The sequence below is a fragment of the Pollachius pollachius genome, assembly GCF_949987615.1.
Source record: "Pollachius pollachius genome assembly, chromosome: 2".
In the NCBI taxonomy this organism is placed as follows: domain Eukaryota; kingdom Metazoa; phylum Chordata; class Actinopteri; order Gadiformes; family Gadidae; genus Pollachius; species Pollachius pollachius.
The window spans coordinates 39,182,705-39,200,171 of NC_136935.1; the positions used below are offsets into that span (position 1 = coordinate 39,182,705).

At 45.6% G+C, this 17,467-nt stretch overlaps 1 protein-coding gene across 1 annotated transcript; it reads left to right on the forward strand.

The window, feature by feature from the left end:
• Positions 1-4,512: 4,512 nt before the first annotated feature.
• dkk2 (dickkopf WNT signaling pathway inhibitor 2) lies at positions 4,513-17,081 on the forward strand (the record flags this gene model as incomplete). Its single annotated transcript, XM_079730755.1, has 4 exons — positions 4,513-4,955; positions 14,142-14,292; positions 14,808-14,963; positions 16,831-17,081. Exons 1-4 carry the CDS (start codon positions 4,740-4,742, stop codon positions 17,079-17,081), a joined length of 774 nt encoding a protein of 257 aa, XP_079586881.1. The 5' UTR covers positions 4,513-4,739.
• Between the last annotated feature and the right edge of the window lie 386 nt (positions 17,082-17,467).

Sequence of the window (17,467 nt, forward strand, 5' to 3'; positions counted from 1 at the left end):
TGTGCCTTCTATGTATGAGGCTGGGAGTTGTGAAACTGTAGTGGAGTTTTGATTAAAGTGGTCCTGCTAATGATCCACATCAGAGCAGGGGAGACGCGTGGGGAGTTCGGACACAGCCACGCAATGTTGTAACAATAAACCTCTACGTCCGCTGACGGAGACATGTGGCTTTTAGGAACTACTTTGTCATACATTTCTATGCAAACAAGCCATTATATTAAATGTTTACATCAAAACATGTTTTTTTTATTATATGAATTTATTTAAAAATGAGAATACCATGAAATAATATAGTAATAGTGATAGTTATAGAGATTACTTCTTCTGGCTGTTCAAGTCAATTATTTGACTGTATTGTTGATGCCTGTTATACTAATAATGAACAATACCTATTTAATGAATGGGTTATAACTAATGACTTACTATATACCAATGTCCAATAACTACTTAATGAATGAGTTGTACATATACTAATGACTTACTATTCTAATGACCAAGACCTATTTATGGAATGAGTTGTACTTATACTAATGAGTTACTAGAATAATGACTAAGGAACTCCCAACTGAATCAGTTATACTTATACTAATGACTTACTATAATTATGACTAAGACATTCTTATGGAACGCATTCCCTGAATCAACATTCCTCATCTATGGCATTTGTGAGTAGTGTGCGTATGGTCAGACCGCAATGCCACTCTGTCGTCGGCAATTAAGTTCCCGACAGCCGACAACGATAATTAAATGAATGAAATGGTAACTCTTGTGGAAATCCAAAGGGGGTTTTGCTGCCTGTCGGCCCAAGTATACTTCATCCTGGCCCAGCAGGCCAGGATGACTGACCGATGAGCCGGCTCCTGGCTCTCAGCCGTGGGCGGATGAAGGCGGCCCTGGACTACACTGCAGCAGGGAAGAGGTGAACTGGCCCGGTGGATCATGTGTAGGGAAGCATCGCTCCTCGGCGTCGGAGCTCGGCCCACACGCGTGTGAACCGCACTGCATGACACATCAAAGACTTGAACACACTAGGACATTGTCCCTGGGCTTGGCTGCTTCACGCCTGGTGATTTATTGGCGTCGTGCTGGGAGACCAGCCATTGGGGCCTAACACTGAACACATATACTGTAACCCCCATTACCGAGCCTGTGTTCTACTGTTAACCCCCCTGAATCAAAGCAGGAGTCCTGGGGGTGCGGGGATTGATGTACCGGTGTGTGTGTGTGTGTCTAGGGGTCAAATCTGGAGTTTATGTTTTGGTTGGAAGCGTGGGCTCCGTTGATAGGAATTCATGTCTATGGATCAAGGTATGGACATCTTTGGGTTGCGTTATGTAATACCTCCATGCTTAGCCCAGAATTGATCTCCGGAATTCCTGCTGTTTTGACTGTGGGGTTTTTACTGTGGACATCATGATAACCATAAAGGTGATTTACTATGTCTCTACTATGCCCTTTGTCTTATGTCTTAAGGTACAGTTTGTAGACGATATGCTGGCTGTAATGTGTGGAAGAGTACAGTGCCACTACTTAATATTGCATGTGACAAATTGGTTCTTACTTGCCATAGGTATTCGTGTTAACCTTATTACCTGTCTAAAGATGTTTGGTTTACTTAGAAATGGTGTGAAAAAATGGAAGAGAGAGGGAGAGCGGGAGAGTGAGAGAGACCTGATGGAAAACATTTGACATGATAGTTCAGTTACAAAATATGTCCAGGTCGTTTGACCTTCCCTAAAATCTGAAAAAAATGGTATTTGCCTTGATAGGACTTTAACTACCACTATTTTAAAACAGATTGGAAAAGTAAAACACATTTTCCATCCATCTCTGTTATAGGAATGGCTTTATAAACACAGCACAAACTGTTGCAGTTTCACAACAAGGGGTCTAAATGTCCTAACCTTTCTGGGACCCCTGGCAGCAAATAGGAAAAAACGTTTCCAATATTACCTTTGTCCAAACCAAATGAAGGCCACAAAGACCTTCAACAAGGTTCCTGCATACGATTATCCTCTCATTTGATCAAAACCACAATTGACCGCCATGCTTTAACGTGATATATCGGTTGGGATAATTCAATGATGGACAAATACAAGACATTGGGACTACGCAAAGGTTTACTCACTCAAAGGGATTTAAGAAATGACTTAAAGGATTATGGATTTATTTATTATTTTACCTCCACTACCCGTTTGACTTACATGATACTTACAATGTCTTTCATATTTCAGTTGACATGGTTCCCTTGGCCCCAATCACTTGCGAAAGCAGATTGACAAGGGAAGACAGATATAACTCAACTTTATACGTCATTATAATGTTGTTAATAATAATAATAATAATAGTGTCCAAATAGTGGCCATATTTTACTAGGCAGACATTTTTCAACATTAAATCATCCTTCACTTCATTATTCTAAATATGCCCTTTCTGGATTCTTTGTATTTTTTTTCCATCCACGCAAAGGATAGAACAAAACTGATTGAAGAGTGTTTTGATTGAATTCAATGGTTTTGAAAGAAATCCAGGACTTACATCTGACTCCATGACTTTTGGAGGTTTTTTAAAACCTGGACCACCCTGAGAAAACCATTTAGGAGGTAATAAAGTCAAGACCCAAGAGAAGACTAGCCAGGGCTGAGAGGTTCAGGAGGAAAGGTCTATGACCATCCCAAGAGTGTGCAACCTTTACTTCATTAAAATTCATGTATCTAAGCCTCCATCATATTGACTTCACGTGATTTCTGCAGAATGTGGTTTAATCATTGCACTGGCTAACTTTTTCAACCAGAAAAACACCAGTATTATATTATATTGTATTGTATTGGATTGGATTGTATTATAATGTATAGTATTGTATTGTATTGAATTGTATCGTATTGTATCATATTGTATTGTCTAGTATTGTATTGTGTTGTATAGCCTTTTGTATTGCGTTGAAGTGAATGGCATTGTCTTGTTGTAAATCTATATCTCAGAGCGGAAGAGCAGAAGTTCTTCCCGTAGCATATGCTACCACCTAGCATATGCTTTAAAGAAACTAACAAACTTTCTGATGATGACAATCATCGGGGGAGTGCAGTTGTGGGTACATCATTGTGCAAGCTCCCGGTGATCCAACCTCTAAATAGTATCACCTTTAGGCATGGACAATGGCATCAAACAAGTCCAATACTTCCTCTTGCTGCCCAGTTTAGTTAGTCGTCTATTGTCTCCAACAATGGATCTTGACACTTTGAATTGGAGCCTGTGATGGATAGCTTTTGAGGTCAAAAGCCCTGACTGCTATATTGATTTCATCCTTTAGCCCGGCCAGCTTTTCTTCCTGAATAGACATGGCTTGGTGGTGGGAGTCACAGCGACCTTGTGGGAAAGGGTGTTCTAAGAAGTGATGGGGCTGGCCTGCTTATCACAGGGCCTTGATTTAAATATGACATGTCACTCACTATAACCTTCATTGTTCTTACATTAAAGCAAAATTGATTTTAGACTATGAATTAACGTATGACTCTTCGATGCATTCATGTGTGGCTGATACGTACTGTAGTGATGTGTAGTTAGGCTAACACTAGTAGCTACCATAGCCTAAACAGACATCTGTTCAGTTGTACAGACATGACGTCAGTTTAGTTGTACCTTTTTTAATAGGTCTCCATGTACAGGCCTGTCTGTATGAACAGCTTCCAAACGGGGTTTGTATAGAAATAAACAATATAAATACTGTTTTTCATGATGAAGAGGAAGGACCAAGGTTCCACACTATAAGTGCTCCCATAACATATCCTGCATGGGGGGTGTCATTCATGCAGAGCATAACAACTGTTAACAGATTAAGACGAAAGATAAAACACTGTTAACACCGTTTAGACATCCATCTATTGGGAATTAACTGGGGTCGAAAAGTCGAAGCCTAATAATCATTTCACCCAACCATTCCATGTATATGATCATGGATTCAAATCACCCGCATATTTCTCTCTACCTTTTTTAATTTGATGTGAGCTTGTTTCTATAAAACACGTTCTGTGTTAATACCAGTCATTAAACCATGCGTAATTGGTAACACTCTGTGACTACGTGCCCAAGCACCAAAAGAAAAAGAAAAAACACCAAAAAAAATCCAAAGCAATTAAATATCTCTATGTATAAAACGAATTTAGTTCCCAGTTAATACACGCAGTGTAGACCTTTATAGTTTATAGTCCCCCTCTCACAGACCCCTGGAGCCGGTGTGCTGCACCGTGCTCGCTGCAGCACACAGATCGGGTTCAGTCTTTGTCAGTGTGAATGGGGGCGGAGGAAGCGAAGCCATTAGAATCCTATAAAAAGAAAGTATCCGACATCACAAAGTATCAAGCTCCATCACCACAAGCACCTAGGCCAGATACGGACCGCTGGAAACCACTTTGCAAAAATCTATCCTAACCTTCAGTCCATCATCCAATTTATTTTTCTTTAATTTATATTTTTTTCAACAGAAACAGCTAGGATAATCTCTTAACAGTCGACGGTATTTTCAGAAAAGTATTATTATATCCATGGCAGTCTGGGGTTTATTTAATTGATTTACCAAATCCATCGAAGTTGAAAAACTTTCCAGCCAACAGGTAAACTTTTACGCATGGACGCTGCGAGAACGCGCACCGCTCCGAGATCGTCGGTGCTCGTAAAGTGAGCGCTGAGGTGGGCTCCTTGAACCTTTCCTACCTTCTCGGCACTCCACGTCTTTTTGAAGGATGCTCGCATTCCCTCGGAGTAGATGGTGGTGGTTTGTACTGGCGCTCCTCGTGGCCACGGTGCGGACGGGGACGTCCCAGAGACCAGAAGCGCGCTCCAAGGCCAACTCCATCAGGTCGGCGTTGTTGGAAGAGGCGCCCCCCACGCCGAGGACCAACCACACCGGGACCCTTCACAGCGCAGGGGTCCCCAAGAAACACAACGTCCTCACACAGGTACATTATCATGCGCAATGTGTCGGAATTTCTAAAGTGTTGTTATGACGTTTCACGCAAATATATCTGGTTAAGCAGCGTTTTTTTCTCTGAATGTAAGTGTATGTTAGTGCACTGCATTGGATATGGATGACAGTTGTTTGTTATGATAAATAGATCACGCCTTCAATCGGATGAACTCCGTCCTACTGGATCGCTTGTGTAGTTTTGAAGCTAGTTTATGTGGAGAGCATTTTTTTTAAAAAAATGCGGTTTACCCGATTCCGGATGACCAAGTATAACTGCATAATGTATCCAGAGAATAACTATTCCCCACGTGTGAGTCGTTAAGGGGTCGGACGGGATCAATCAGGGCCCTAATTGGCTCTCAGACGTCGCGGCCCCGACGTGTGGGACCGAGGTTTCAAGAAACCATGTTATGGCAGCAGAAACGTGAGAAAACGTTAAGACGCCGGGTAATTCTCTGTCTGGTTCTTGATGTCATTAAAGTGGCACAGACGCTTGTGGGATTAGGAGCCTTTGCTCAGGGGCAACAAGGATTCAAACCGGCCACTTAATAGACGCTCTAACACTTTCCATGCTGTTTAAACACTTGGTTCGATTAGGGCGGCCGCGAAAGTGCTGTGGAAAAAATTGAAAACATAAATTATGCTATTATTCTGGCAATTGTAGGTGTAGGTCTACCCCGTTCCAAGTAGGCTTATTCTTTTAAGACCTATCGAAATATCCTCCACATTTAAACTTTGTTAAGATTCCTTAGGCCTATATAAAATATTGCACATTCATTTGGTTGTTCAAAAGTTTGATTCTTGATATCAATTCTGTTAAACTGTCAAGTAACTTTTAAATACTATTTTTAGACTGGAGAGATGATGCAATATATCCAACCAAACAATTTATGATCTAAATCCAGACATTTGACATGTAGCCTATTTTAGTTATTGATCGATTAAGCTGATGGTGTTAAATCAACGCCCGTTCTTTGATTGGATCCTCTTCGACAGTAGATGGCACTGCCACGTTTTGTGTCTGTTATTTTTTTCAAGCAATGCCACCACACTGTTTAATTAGCATGTAATTATCTTTCAAACAACATACATTTCTGCGGCCTTATAATCAAATGTTTCAAATGTCATTTAACTGCAGGCATTTTTCTTGTCTCAGACTTTGGCGATAAAGTGTGTGCCAATATAACCGCTGGGCAGCTATCTCTCTAGTGTGGCTAGCAACAATCGTGGTGGACATCAGTGATGTGTGTGTGTGTGTGTGTGTGTGTGTGTGTGTGTGTGTGTGTGTGTGTGTGTGTGTGTGTGTGTGTGTGTGCGTGTGTGCGTGTGTGTGTGTGATATCCTGCTCAGACAGCCTGAATTATGGAAAAGCCTCTTTTTTTTACTCCTCTGAGTGAAGTCTGGAATCAGTCCAAGCCCAAAGCAAGCCAGCATGGCGCTGTTCTGTTTAAATGTCTCTCCTTGCCTTTGCATTCATCTTGAGTGCTTTGGAAACGTGACCCAGGGGGCTATAATGTGTGCGTTGTGAGACCACCCCACAGCCACAATCCTTAAATGTCATTATGCATTTCATCATTAGCACTTTTACTTGTGAAATAGTGTGTGTAAAAGAAGATTGGGAATAGATTATATTATAAGAATGTTAGCCTATTGTGGTGTGTGCATGCGTGCGTGTGTACGTGTGTTTGCTCTCACGTGTGTGTGTGTGTGTGTGCGCGCACACGTGGATGTGTGTGTGTGTGTGTGTGTTTGTGTGTGTTCGTGAGTGTGTTTGTGTCTGTGCTTTGGCTGCCAGAATACTTTTCCAGAGCTATAAAAGTATCGGCCACAACTTTACCTTGGCCAGAGCTGTGGCCTGAGTCTGGCGGCGCAGCACTCCTGCGACCTTTATTTCAGCACTTAGCGGCTGTTTACGAGTGGAATAAATCAAAGATAACAGCTCTGCGCTCTTATGCGGGATATAATTGGCAACGTGTGGCACTGATTTGTAACGGCTCAAGAATGATATAACTGCCGGGGCCGGTACACAAGATGAAGTGAAAAATGCACTCTGTGTGCGGTAACAGAGTGGTGCCGGAATGTGTTCCTCGATTGTAAAAAAGGAGTCTGAAGAGGTTGAGTGTTGCCCTGTGTTTCTGAGGTTCAGTGTTGTCTGTGAAAGGCTGAGGTATGAGTGTATATGTGTCGGGGAAGGTCATTGGGTAGCAGACACCGTGTCGAGTGGCTGGGAAATGAGTGCGCCTTGTGTTGTCGATGTATGGTCAGACTATAGTAATATCATAGTAGCATTTTTTTTCGGCTTCATTGGAAATAAATAGGATTCCCAGCTTAGATTCAGCATCAAGGTTGATGACAAGGCGCGCATTTGGATGCTGGACTTCAGTCGCCTGAACGTCCGCTATAGCAGAAAATCCTGTTATATAATCAACATGATCCTCTTCTCTTTCCTCCCTCATATTGCTGGGGATTTACATCTTGGCGCGACCCTAGAAATAGGCTCTGCGACTTCAGATTTCATATGATAACTCCAGCCAGCTTTGGAAGGGGGGGGGGGGGGGGGTGGGTCGGAGGGGTAGCGGGAAGCTTCCAACACAAGTACCCATGAAGTGAAATCCCCCAATGGCTTCTTAAGAAGAGATAGAATCCAGACAGGCAGTGGGAAGCTGCCGCTGCCGTTGGAAGACAGAAACCTTCCGTTTTCGGTGTTTCTGTTTGATTGTTTGAGCGCTGTTTTTCGAAATGGACTAAAACACCAGGCGGCCTTATATACGCCTTGCTATTTTCTGGTGGCTGTTGTTGCTGACCGTACGTTGTCATTACCCAAACCAACGTCTGCTCACTCCACTCTCTCACCTCGAGTCGTTTAGACGCCGTCGGCCTCCGAGTGTTGGGACACCCGCCCGCCCGCTCGTACGTTTGCGTCACACCAATGAAAGTCAAATCGATTTCACGGAAAAAATAAAACCACCCACCGACGTAGAAACAGGAGCGCTGCGCGGCGCGTACGCCAACACTCCTGGGTGGGCAATCGGGTTCTTGGACGCATAAAAAAATAAAACAGCAAAGAAAAACGGATAGAAACGGGCAGCTAGCGTTTGCCGCGACGCAAACCTCTGATACCACAAGGGGCTGGTGGTGGCAGCGTGGCTGGCGTTCTGCTAAACAGCAGCAGCCGGCCGCTAGCCGCCTTTCTTTCCCTTTTCTATTCTCTCTCTCACTCTTATTTTATCCCCAACGCCAATATGGTTTTAACAAGCCTCTCCCAGAGGGCTCCTGCCTATTAAAACGGTGCCAACTCCTTCTTCTCGTTCGCCGACCCCTGGCTGCCGCCTCGCGGCCGCGTCTGCCACCTTAATTGACTGTTTACTGTTGCTAACGAGCTGCGAGGGGCCCAGCGGGGGCCCAGCAGGAAGGGGCCGGAAGGGGGTGTGGTGGCCTGTACGCGCTAAGGGGGGCGGGGTTGGTGTCGGGGGGGAGGGGCGTGACAGGGGGTCTCTCTTGTGTGGCACCTCTAGTCGGTTTGGAGCTCCCTTGGGGGCACTGTCATGAGGAGGGGGCCCCCTCACTGGAGCCAAGAGAGGGGCCCCTGATAGACTTCTTGCAAGCTGTGAAGCCAGGGTCGCACCCCCGTGTTTGGTGTTTACCATGTGGTACGAGCCGTTAATGAGAGAGCAGAGACAGAGTGTTGAGCGAAAGACTGTTTAGAGAGAGAGAGAGAGAGAGAGAGAGAGAGAGAGAGAGACAGAGACAGAGACAGAGACAGAGACAGAGACAGAGACAGAGAGCGAGAGAGGGGTATCTGGGTCTCCTTTAAGAAGTCGTAGAATGAAGTATGACTCTCTTGGTGTTGTTTGAGTCACAGTGTATAGCGATGTGCAAAAGAATATGACCCTGCTATATGTGTGTGCTTGTGTGTGTGTGCGTATGTGTGCGTGTGTGTGTGTGTGTGTGTGTGTGTGTGTGTGTGTGTACGAGGAAAAGGTCCTTTTTGTGGTCAATTAAGAGCATCTCACTATGTCAACTGAAGAGAGTCCTTGATTCCGGAGACTTTGTTGAACTAACACAAAACCACATGTGTGGTGAGTGATTAAAGATGGCGACGCCGTGTTTGTAGAGATGTGTTGTTAGCATACTCGCTATCCGACGTCATCCGATACAGCCATGCTTGTCTGTGCTTTCAGGGGGTATACCAAGTTTGTGTAGTGACAGCGTTTATTTGTCTCCTAAAGGCTGCGGACATTAATTAGAATCCTCAGGTTACTAGCCGCAGCCCAGAGTTTAAGGTTTAATCTTAGAGGTCAATAACCATATTGGGTATTACACATGTGTTTGAAACAAGGGGTATGTGTCTGTGATTGCCGTTTTTGTGTTTGTTTTTGTGTGTGTGTGGGTCTACTCAGACATTCGTGTTTGTGCAGACATATATGTTCAAGTATTTTAGTCTGTACAAATATTTCGATTCGATTTGTCAGGCAGTGAGAACGAATTCATTTAATTACACGTTGATGAGTTTGTAGAATGTGGAACGTGTTGTTTTGTGTACATATATTAAGTTACCCACGTGACTTACACGTTGAACAACAGGGTAAGCGTTGAAGCAGAGCTCTGTCATCACGTTGTGTTCCAGGAATGATCCAAAAGGAACTTGATCAAACAAGGAGAATGCTCAGAGCAGGGTTTGGACGGCCTCAACACCCTCCCCTAAAAGCTCTCATTGATAGTTTTTCTCGTTGATTGTTTCTCTCCCACATGGTGCCACCGTCTCGCTCTCTCTTCAAAGCCACTGTGGCGGCTCGCCAGTGTGGCGTCCCAAGGCGTGTGCGCCAGGCCGCCATCTCTTCCCTCGGCACCTACCCCCTTCCTGCTCTCTGCCCATCTTCGTCATCATCACCTCATGGTTGTCACCTCCCTTATCTCCTCGCCAGGAATGGCAGGAAGAGGCCATTAGAGCAGACCTGCACACTCAAACTCACACACACACACACACACACACACACACACACACACACACACACACACACACACATAATCAAACACACACACACTCAAACACATACACACGCATACATGCACACTCATGCAAACACGCAGACACACACTTAATCAAACACACACACACACACACACAAACACAAACACGCAGACACACACATGCACATACACACACACACATAATCAAATACACACACAAATACAAACATACAGGCACACACACAAAGACACACACACACAAACATAAACACGCAGACACACACACCACACACACACACAGACACACACGCAGCCTTCTTCCTCCCCCAGGAGCGTGCAGGACGGAGCTTTCGTGTGTGTGTGTCAGAGAGGAGTGCGTCCAGGGGCAGGAAATAAGGGAGCGACTGAGAGATGTGACAGCAGAGAGTGATTCTGGGGCAGACTGTAGGGCGAGACTGGGAGACGGGGGGGTGGTACTGGTAGGAGATATGAGGGAGAGTCGGGGGAGGTAAGGGGAGAGCGGGCGACGGGGGAGATGAGGTGGCGGAAGGTGGGGAGACTGGGGGGAGGTATGGGGGAGGAAGGGAGAGACGGGTCGGAAGTAAATCCCCCAGGTGCTTTTAGAGGTTGGGAATGAGGCGTGTTAAAAACAAGGTGAGATAAGGGGAGATTATCAAACCTGATGTTTTTTTTGTGGGGACGGGTAGTTGGTTTCAAAGGGTGGTTCTTGTCGTAAACACACGCACACACACACAAGCACACACACAGTCACACACACACACACACACACACACACACACACGTGCACTGTGGGCCTGGGCATAGTTCTGTGATCCAGTTATGCCAGATGTGTTTAAACTTAAAAACGTAATTTGAGCTAGCAGAAAGACAAAACAACGTGTGCCCGATGTCAATTAAATAAGCACTTGTTGTGTAAAACAGGCCATGTTTGCAGCCTAGGGACCCTAATCAAACTCATGCCCAACAGCGTTCAATTATAGACGGAGGGAAGATCTTTCTGCATGATCAGAGAATCAAGATCGGTTTCCTTTTGTGCCGCAGAATGAAAGAAAGGTTGGATTACTTCAATCAATAGATAAACCACGCGCATTACCAGGATCCAGCGGCTCGAAGGACGAGCGTCCAGCACTGCTCATTCCCCTCATCCTTTCATCTTCCTTTCATCACCGAGGCACAGCCAATGAGAGCTGCCGATCGTCTGCTCAGCCGGCGGACCCTCCTTCCAACTGGAGGAGAAGAAGAAGCATATTGAATAACAAGCTGGTTCCTTCTGCAGATATTGACAATTTTTCTGCTTGCAATGACTGATTTGAACATGCGGGCCGGATTTAAACTCTAGAAAGCTGCCTGTTTTTGATGGTGTAGTCTTCTCCCTGTTGATTGTACATCCAACCTCCATGGAGGTTGTTATGGATTGTGACGTTTTGCCCCCGAGAAAAACAGCTTCTTCCTCTGTGTCTTCTCCTTAAATTTCTTCTTCTTCTTCTTCTTCTTCTTCTTCTTCTTCTTCTTCTTCTTTATCATTATTTTTCTTCTACATCCTCCTTTTCTTCTTCTCCTGTTTACTCTGCCTTTCCTCCTCTAGGGACTCTGCCCTGTCCGACAGCTGTAAGCCACTTCAATGCATTGCATTGACGAGAACACGAACCCAGTGGAAAGCTAGCGGTGGCGGCGGGCGCACTAGATGGCTGGCTGTGTTATTCTGGTGTCAGTCCGCATCAGAGGCATTCACGTAGATGGAGACATAAACCTTTATCCTCCTGTCCTCTTGTCTCCAGACTGGGGTCGGGTGATGTTTCTGTGCGAGACTAAACGACTAAACGTCTGCTTGTTTCAACTACAACCACCCTCGAGAGCCGAGGAAGACTCAATCCCCGCTGGGCTGTGTTCAGTGGAAATTCGCATGATGCTAGACCATTCCGAGGAGGGACTTTTGTTTTGAAATGCTTCATTTGAGATGCATTTAATTTCGAATTTGGATAGTAATTCAAGTGTTGAAAGTCAATCATTTGTTGGGGACTTTGTTCGTTGAGGCTTCACTGATTACCATCAACATAATTGTGGTCATATTCTGGTTATTTATTAGTGTCGTGCAGTCCTTAAAGCTCTTTGTGTATATGGATTTTCTTATTTTATTGGCCATTGCGCACATTGTGTCCCTGCAGGAACCTCCTGAGAAACGGGACCACATCCCAAATGTTTGATTATCGTAATGTTGTGTTTATTGGAGATTTGAGTCTGCAGAGATGCAAAACTAAACGATTGCTTTTTCATCCCTGTAACAATAACAATAACAACACAGCTGGTTAATCTAATAACAAGCAATACTCAATCTCCTGGAGCATGAGAGAACCTCACAGGGATTTCCTCACATTACCGCGATACCACAAAGGCTCTGTGCGCTCTATTGTCTGGAGTCTGAGAGCCGTTTTGTCTCTTAACATCCATAACAATGTGAAGGCACGTTTGACCTCCACAGCCTGTTTTGCTTTGCTCTTCATTTCATTTGAACTCTTCATAAGAAACCATAAAGAAGCAGAGGGAGGAGAGAGTGAGGGGAGAGACGACTAAAACTAAAACTGAACCAGACTACCATCACTTCTCCGGGTTGTTAAAGGGAATCTAGCCCTCTGGGATCAAGCCCCTGCCCTCTGAAGGGTACACCCTCCATAAGTGTTCTGGGAGGGGGGGGGGGGGGGGGGGGGGGGGGGGGGGGGTCTTACCGGCCCCCAGGGGCCACTATTCTCGGAGCTGGCCTCTCTCTCTCGCGCTCTCTTTTGTGAGGGGGACACACATTAACGTTGAATACTAAAACAAAGGGGCTACCAGAAGAATGTTCCCAGAATGCAATCTCTCCCTCCCTCTCTCTCTCTCTTTGCCTCTCTCTCTCTCTCTCTCTCTCTCTCTCTCTCTCTCTCTCTCTCTCTCTCTCTCTCCCTCTCTCTCTTTCTCTATCTCTGCCTCTCGCTGTGTCTCTTTCTCGTCTCCATCTTCCTATTTCTCTTCTCCATGTCCTCCTTTCTCTCTCTCTCTCTCTCTCTCTCTATCCTATATATTATCTTTGCACACTATTGCAATAATAGCTATTTACTGAGATCAGTACTTTAACTGTGATGTATTTCTGCCTGTGAAAGTATATCCGTGTCGTGGAATATGTGCTGTAGGCCTACCTTTTTAGGTGTATCCATGTATCGTTATATGTGATGCAGCTCTACCAATTCAGTTGTAGCAGTATACAGGACTTTGTTCCACCTATTTCGATGTATCTATGTAGAAGTATATGTGATGTGACCACTTGTCCAAATGTATCAGTGTAGCAGTATATGTGATGTAGTACTATTTCCACCCGTTCAGGTGCTTCAGTGTAGCAGTCTACATGATGTATTTCTATCTTCTACCCGTTCAGGTGCTTCAGTGTAGCAGTCTACATGATGTATTTCTATCTTCTACCCGTTCAGGTGCTTCAGTGTAGCAGTCTACATGATGTATTTCTATCTTCTACCCGTTCAGGTGTATCAGTGTAGCAGTCTACGTGATGTATTTCTATCTTCTACCCGTTCAGGTGCTTCAGTGTAGCAGTCTACATGATGTATTTCTATCTTCTACCCGTTCAGGTGTATCAGTGTAGCAGTCTACGTGATGTATTTCTATCTTCTACCCGTTCAGGTGCTTCAGTGTAGCAGTCTACGTGATGTATTTCTATCTTCTATCTGTTCAGGTGCTTCAGTGTAGCAGTCTACGTGATGTATTTCTATCTTCTACCAATTCAGGTGTATCAGTGTAGCAGTCTACGTGATGTATTTCTATCTTCTACCAATTCAGGTGCTTCAGTGTAGCAGTCTACGTGATGTATTTCTATCTTCTACCCGTTCAGGTGTATCCGTGCAGCAGTCTACGTGATGTATTTCTATCTTCTACCCGTTCAGGTGCTTCAGTGTAGCAGTCTACGTGATGTATTTCTATCTTCTACCAATTCAGGTGCTTCAGTGTAGCAGTCTACGTGATGTATTTCTATCTTCTACCCGTTCAGGTGCTTCAGTGTAGCAGTCTACGTGATGTATTTCTATCTTCTACCCGTTCAGGTGCTTCAGTGTAGCAGTCTACGTGATGTATTTCTATCTTCTACCAATTCAGGTGTATCAGTGTAGCAGTCTACGTGATGTATTTCTATCTTCTACCCGTTCAGGTGTATCCGTGCAGCAGTGACAAGGAGTGCAGCCTGGGCAGCTACTGCCACAGCCCCCAGCAGGCCCCCTCCAGATGCCTCACCTGCCGCAGGAGGAAAAAGCGTTGCCATAGAGACGCCATGTGTTGCCCTGGAAACCGCTGTAGCAGCTGTAAGCAGAACTTTAGACAACTTTCTCTTCAAGTTGGACTATAGCCCATGGGGACACATACACACATGCATTCTTAGTGTGTATGCGTGGTAAAAGTTATAAAAACAAAATGGCAGGGATTTTGGCAGGATGTTATGATACTACGACTTAAATCAGGAGTCGACAGCTTGAAAATGTTTTATATTCAGTGGGACAAGCTTTAAATCCATTAGGATTTAAGTTCCGCTGGAAGTACACACGTAGCCCAGGCGTTTATCTGCCATTACTTAATTTATCTTTATCGTACATTGAGGCAGTACATGTCAAAACAATTATACAAAGATGTGCCAAAATCGAGAAATATCTGTCAAACAATGATTCAAACAATGCCTCATGAATAACCGCCACCAATACAAATAATTCCATCGGTACGGGAGATGACCACGATAAACTACGGGGCTACGAAGGGCTGGAACAAGGGATGAAAAACCCTGATAAAAGGTTATCGTTCTCTAACTTCTTCTCCTGTCCCACAGACATCTGCGTCCCCTTCTCGGAGAGCGTGCTGTCCCAGCACATCTCGCCCCTGGGCGACAACAATAAGCTCTCCACCAAGGAGCACGGCTGGAGGAGGAACGGGAAGACGAACGGGAAGACGAATGGGAAGACGCAGCCCAAGCATTCCCTCAAAGGTAACGCGCATCTGCTTATAGGACGCCTTGTACACACACACAAACTCACACACACACACACTCACACACACAGACTAACACACACAAACACACATGTGTCCGCCCGCTGCAGAGCGAGGGCGAGAGAGAGAGAGAGAGAGAGAGAGAGAGAGAGAAATGTCCCTCAAAACACAAACACGCACACACGCCAGCGCTGTTCTCGTCTCTTCTCCCTCATTCCTTCCGCGGTGCGACTGCGGTCTCTCCGAGTGGCTGAATGCATTTACATTCTGTTAGCCGCTGACAGCGGCTAACAGAATGTAAATGCATTCAGCCATCCGAGTGTCCCCACAAAGCCTCCCGAGGACGCCAGGTCTGCTCACTCTTTTGGCGTAATTACTCCTCTGCAATGGCCCCCACAAGGGCCCTCCCCCCCTCCCACAGCCCTGTATGGGCCCTGTGGGAGAACCCACAGCAACACTGCTGTAATTGAGGCACCAACTACTACTACGTGCAACACTAGCACACACACACAGACAGGGGCACATATGCACCCCCCCCCCCCCCCCCCCCCCCCCCCTCCCCCACTCACACACACACATACGCACACACACACACACACACACAACAAACACACACGAATGCAGAAATGAATACATGCACAATAATGAACACACTCAAAAACACACACACAGATCAGACATGCATGCTTGCTAACTGACACACACACACACACACACACACACACACACACACACACACACACACACACACAGCCTGGTTGAGGGGCACTGCGAGAGAAGCCACAGAATGTGGGTTTGGCATGGGAAAGGCGTGAGCCCCCCACCCCCAGCTCTGGTTCCACCTGACTCATGTAAACGTAGGGGCCTATGGACTAACCAGAGATCATTTCAGGCTCTAAAATGGCTCCGTAGTAAGTGCACTGTCAGGGCCTCAGAAGGAGAGCAACACTGAAGTCAGTGGTTTGTCAGTGGTGCCAAGTTGTAAGCATTAATAATGTTCTTACTGTCCCAGTATCATCTGTCTGTTTATAATGGTTAGGTGTGATATATCCCTGCATATTCCATCATATCAGTTGCTGAGGGGTAAAAATGGACCCCAGGGCAAAAAAAAACGGACGAAAGACGAACACAGCAGTGACTAAACCGTGCAACCAGAATATGAGGAGGAAATGGAGAAGCACGCCGACAGGGAAATGCGTCAGTGGGTTGGTGTTTTTCGGTGGAGCCTCATGCATAAGGCCCTAGAAAGTGTGATGAAACAGCACTGTCTCTTGTTCTGACACATCTGGTGGGAAGTGGGATGACTGGGTTACAAAAGCCGCATATGGGTTCCCTTAAACTAACAACAATAAACAACGAAGACAATAAGAAACCTGTGCTGCTGCTCTTCACAATTACACCATCAAACGGTCAGGGTTCAACATGAGTAAAAGGTTGCCTGTGTTTGTTTGCAATGGCAACATGATTTATAATTATTATCATTGTGCCTCACTGGGCCTTTGAATTGAACTGAAATGGTTTATCTTTTTATTGAACTCTGCGTTCCATTAGCTCTCATTATGACTCACTCTGTTCTTGTGAGTTCTTGAAAATATTGTATTATTTCAATATATCTTGTCCTGAAATCCTCTGTTGCACAGATTTTCCAAAATATACTAATACTATATTCACCGGAATCAAAAGCCATCGCTAAAGCATTAAATTCCAAATAAACGAGCGGGGGGCTGATTTCACTCACCCAAGCTCATTTAGATATTCACATTGCGACCATGCAATGCATTCTTCCACACGTACATATAACATCCACATATAATCCAGTACACGCAGAACACGTGTACTCATATGGATTTATCTCTCCCCACCAGGCCACGAGGGCGACCCCTGCCTTCGCTCGGCCGACTGCTCCGAGGGCTTCTGCTGCGCACGCCACTTCTGGACCAAGATCTGCAAGCCTGTGCTGCGGCAGGGCGAGGTGTGCACCAAGCTCCGCAAGAAGGGCTCCCACGGCCTGGAGATCTTCCAGCGCTGCGAATGTGCCAAGGGCCTCTCCTGCAAGGTGTGGAGGGACGCCACGTCCTCCTCCACGTCCCGCTTGCACATGTGCCAGAAGGCCTGAAGAAGGAGGGAGGGGGGGGAGAGAGGGGGGAGTGAGGAGTGAGGAGCAAGGGGTGGTGAAGGGGAAGGAGGTGGGGATGGAGGTGAAGGTTATATCCGGCGTTCTCGTCGTCGTCCTCCTCCTCATTCTCCTCCTCCTCCTTCCTCTCCATCTGCCCCCGGGCGTTTGAGGAAGTTCTCCTGCTATGTGTCGGGGTTTTTTTTTTGCGTGGGGGGGGGGGGGGGGAGAAAGAAAGAAAAGAGGAGAAGAAAGAGAAGAGGAGAACAAAGAGACTAGAGACAATTTGAAACAGAAGTCTTCTTGTCTCCTTCTCCTTGTGGGCCAGGAATGTTCCTCCACAGGTGAAGTGTGTGTGCGATGTATGGTTTTCATCGGGCAACCTCATT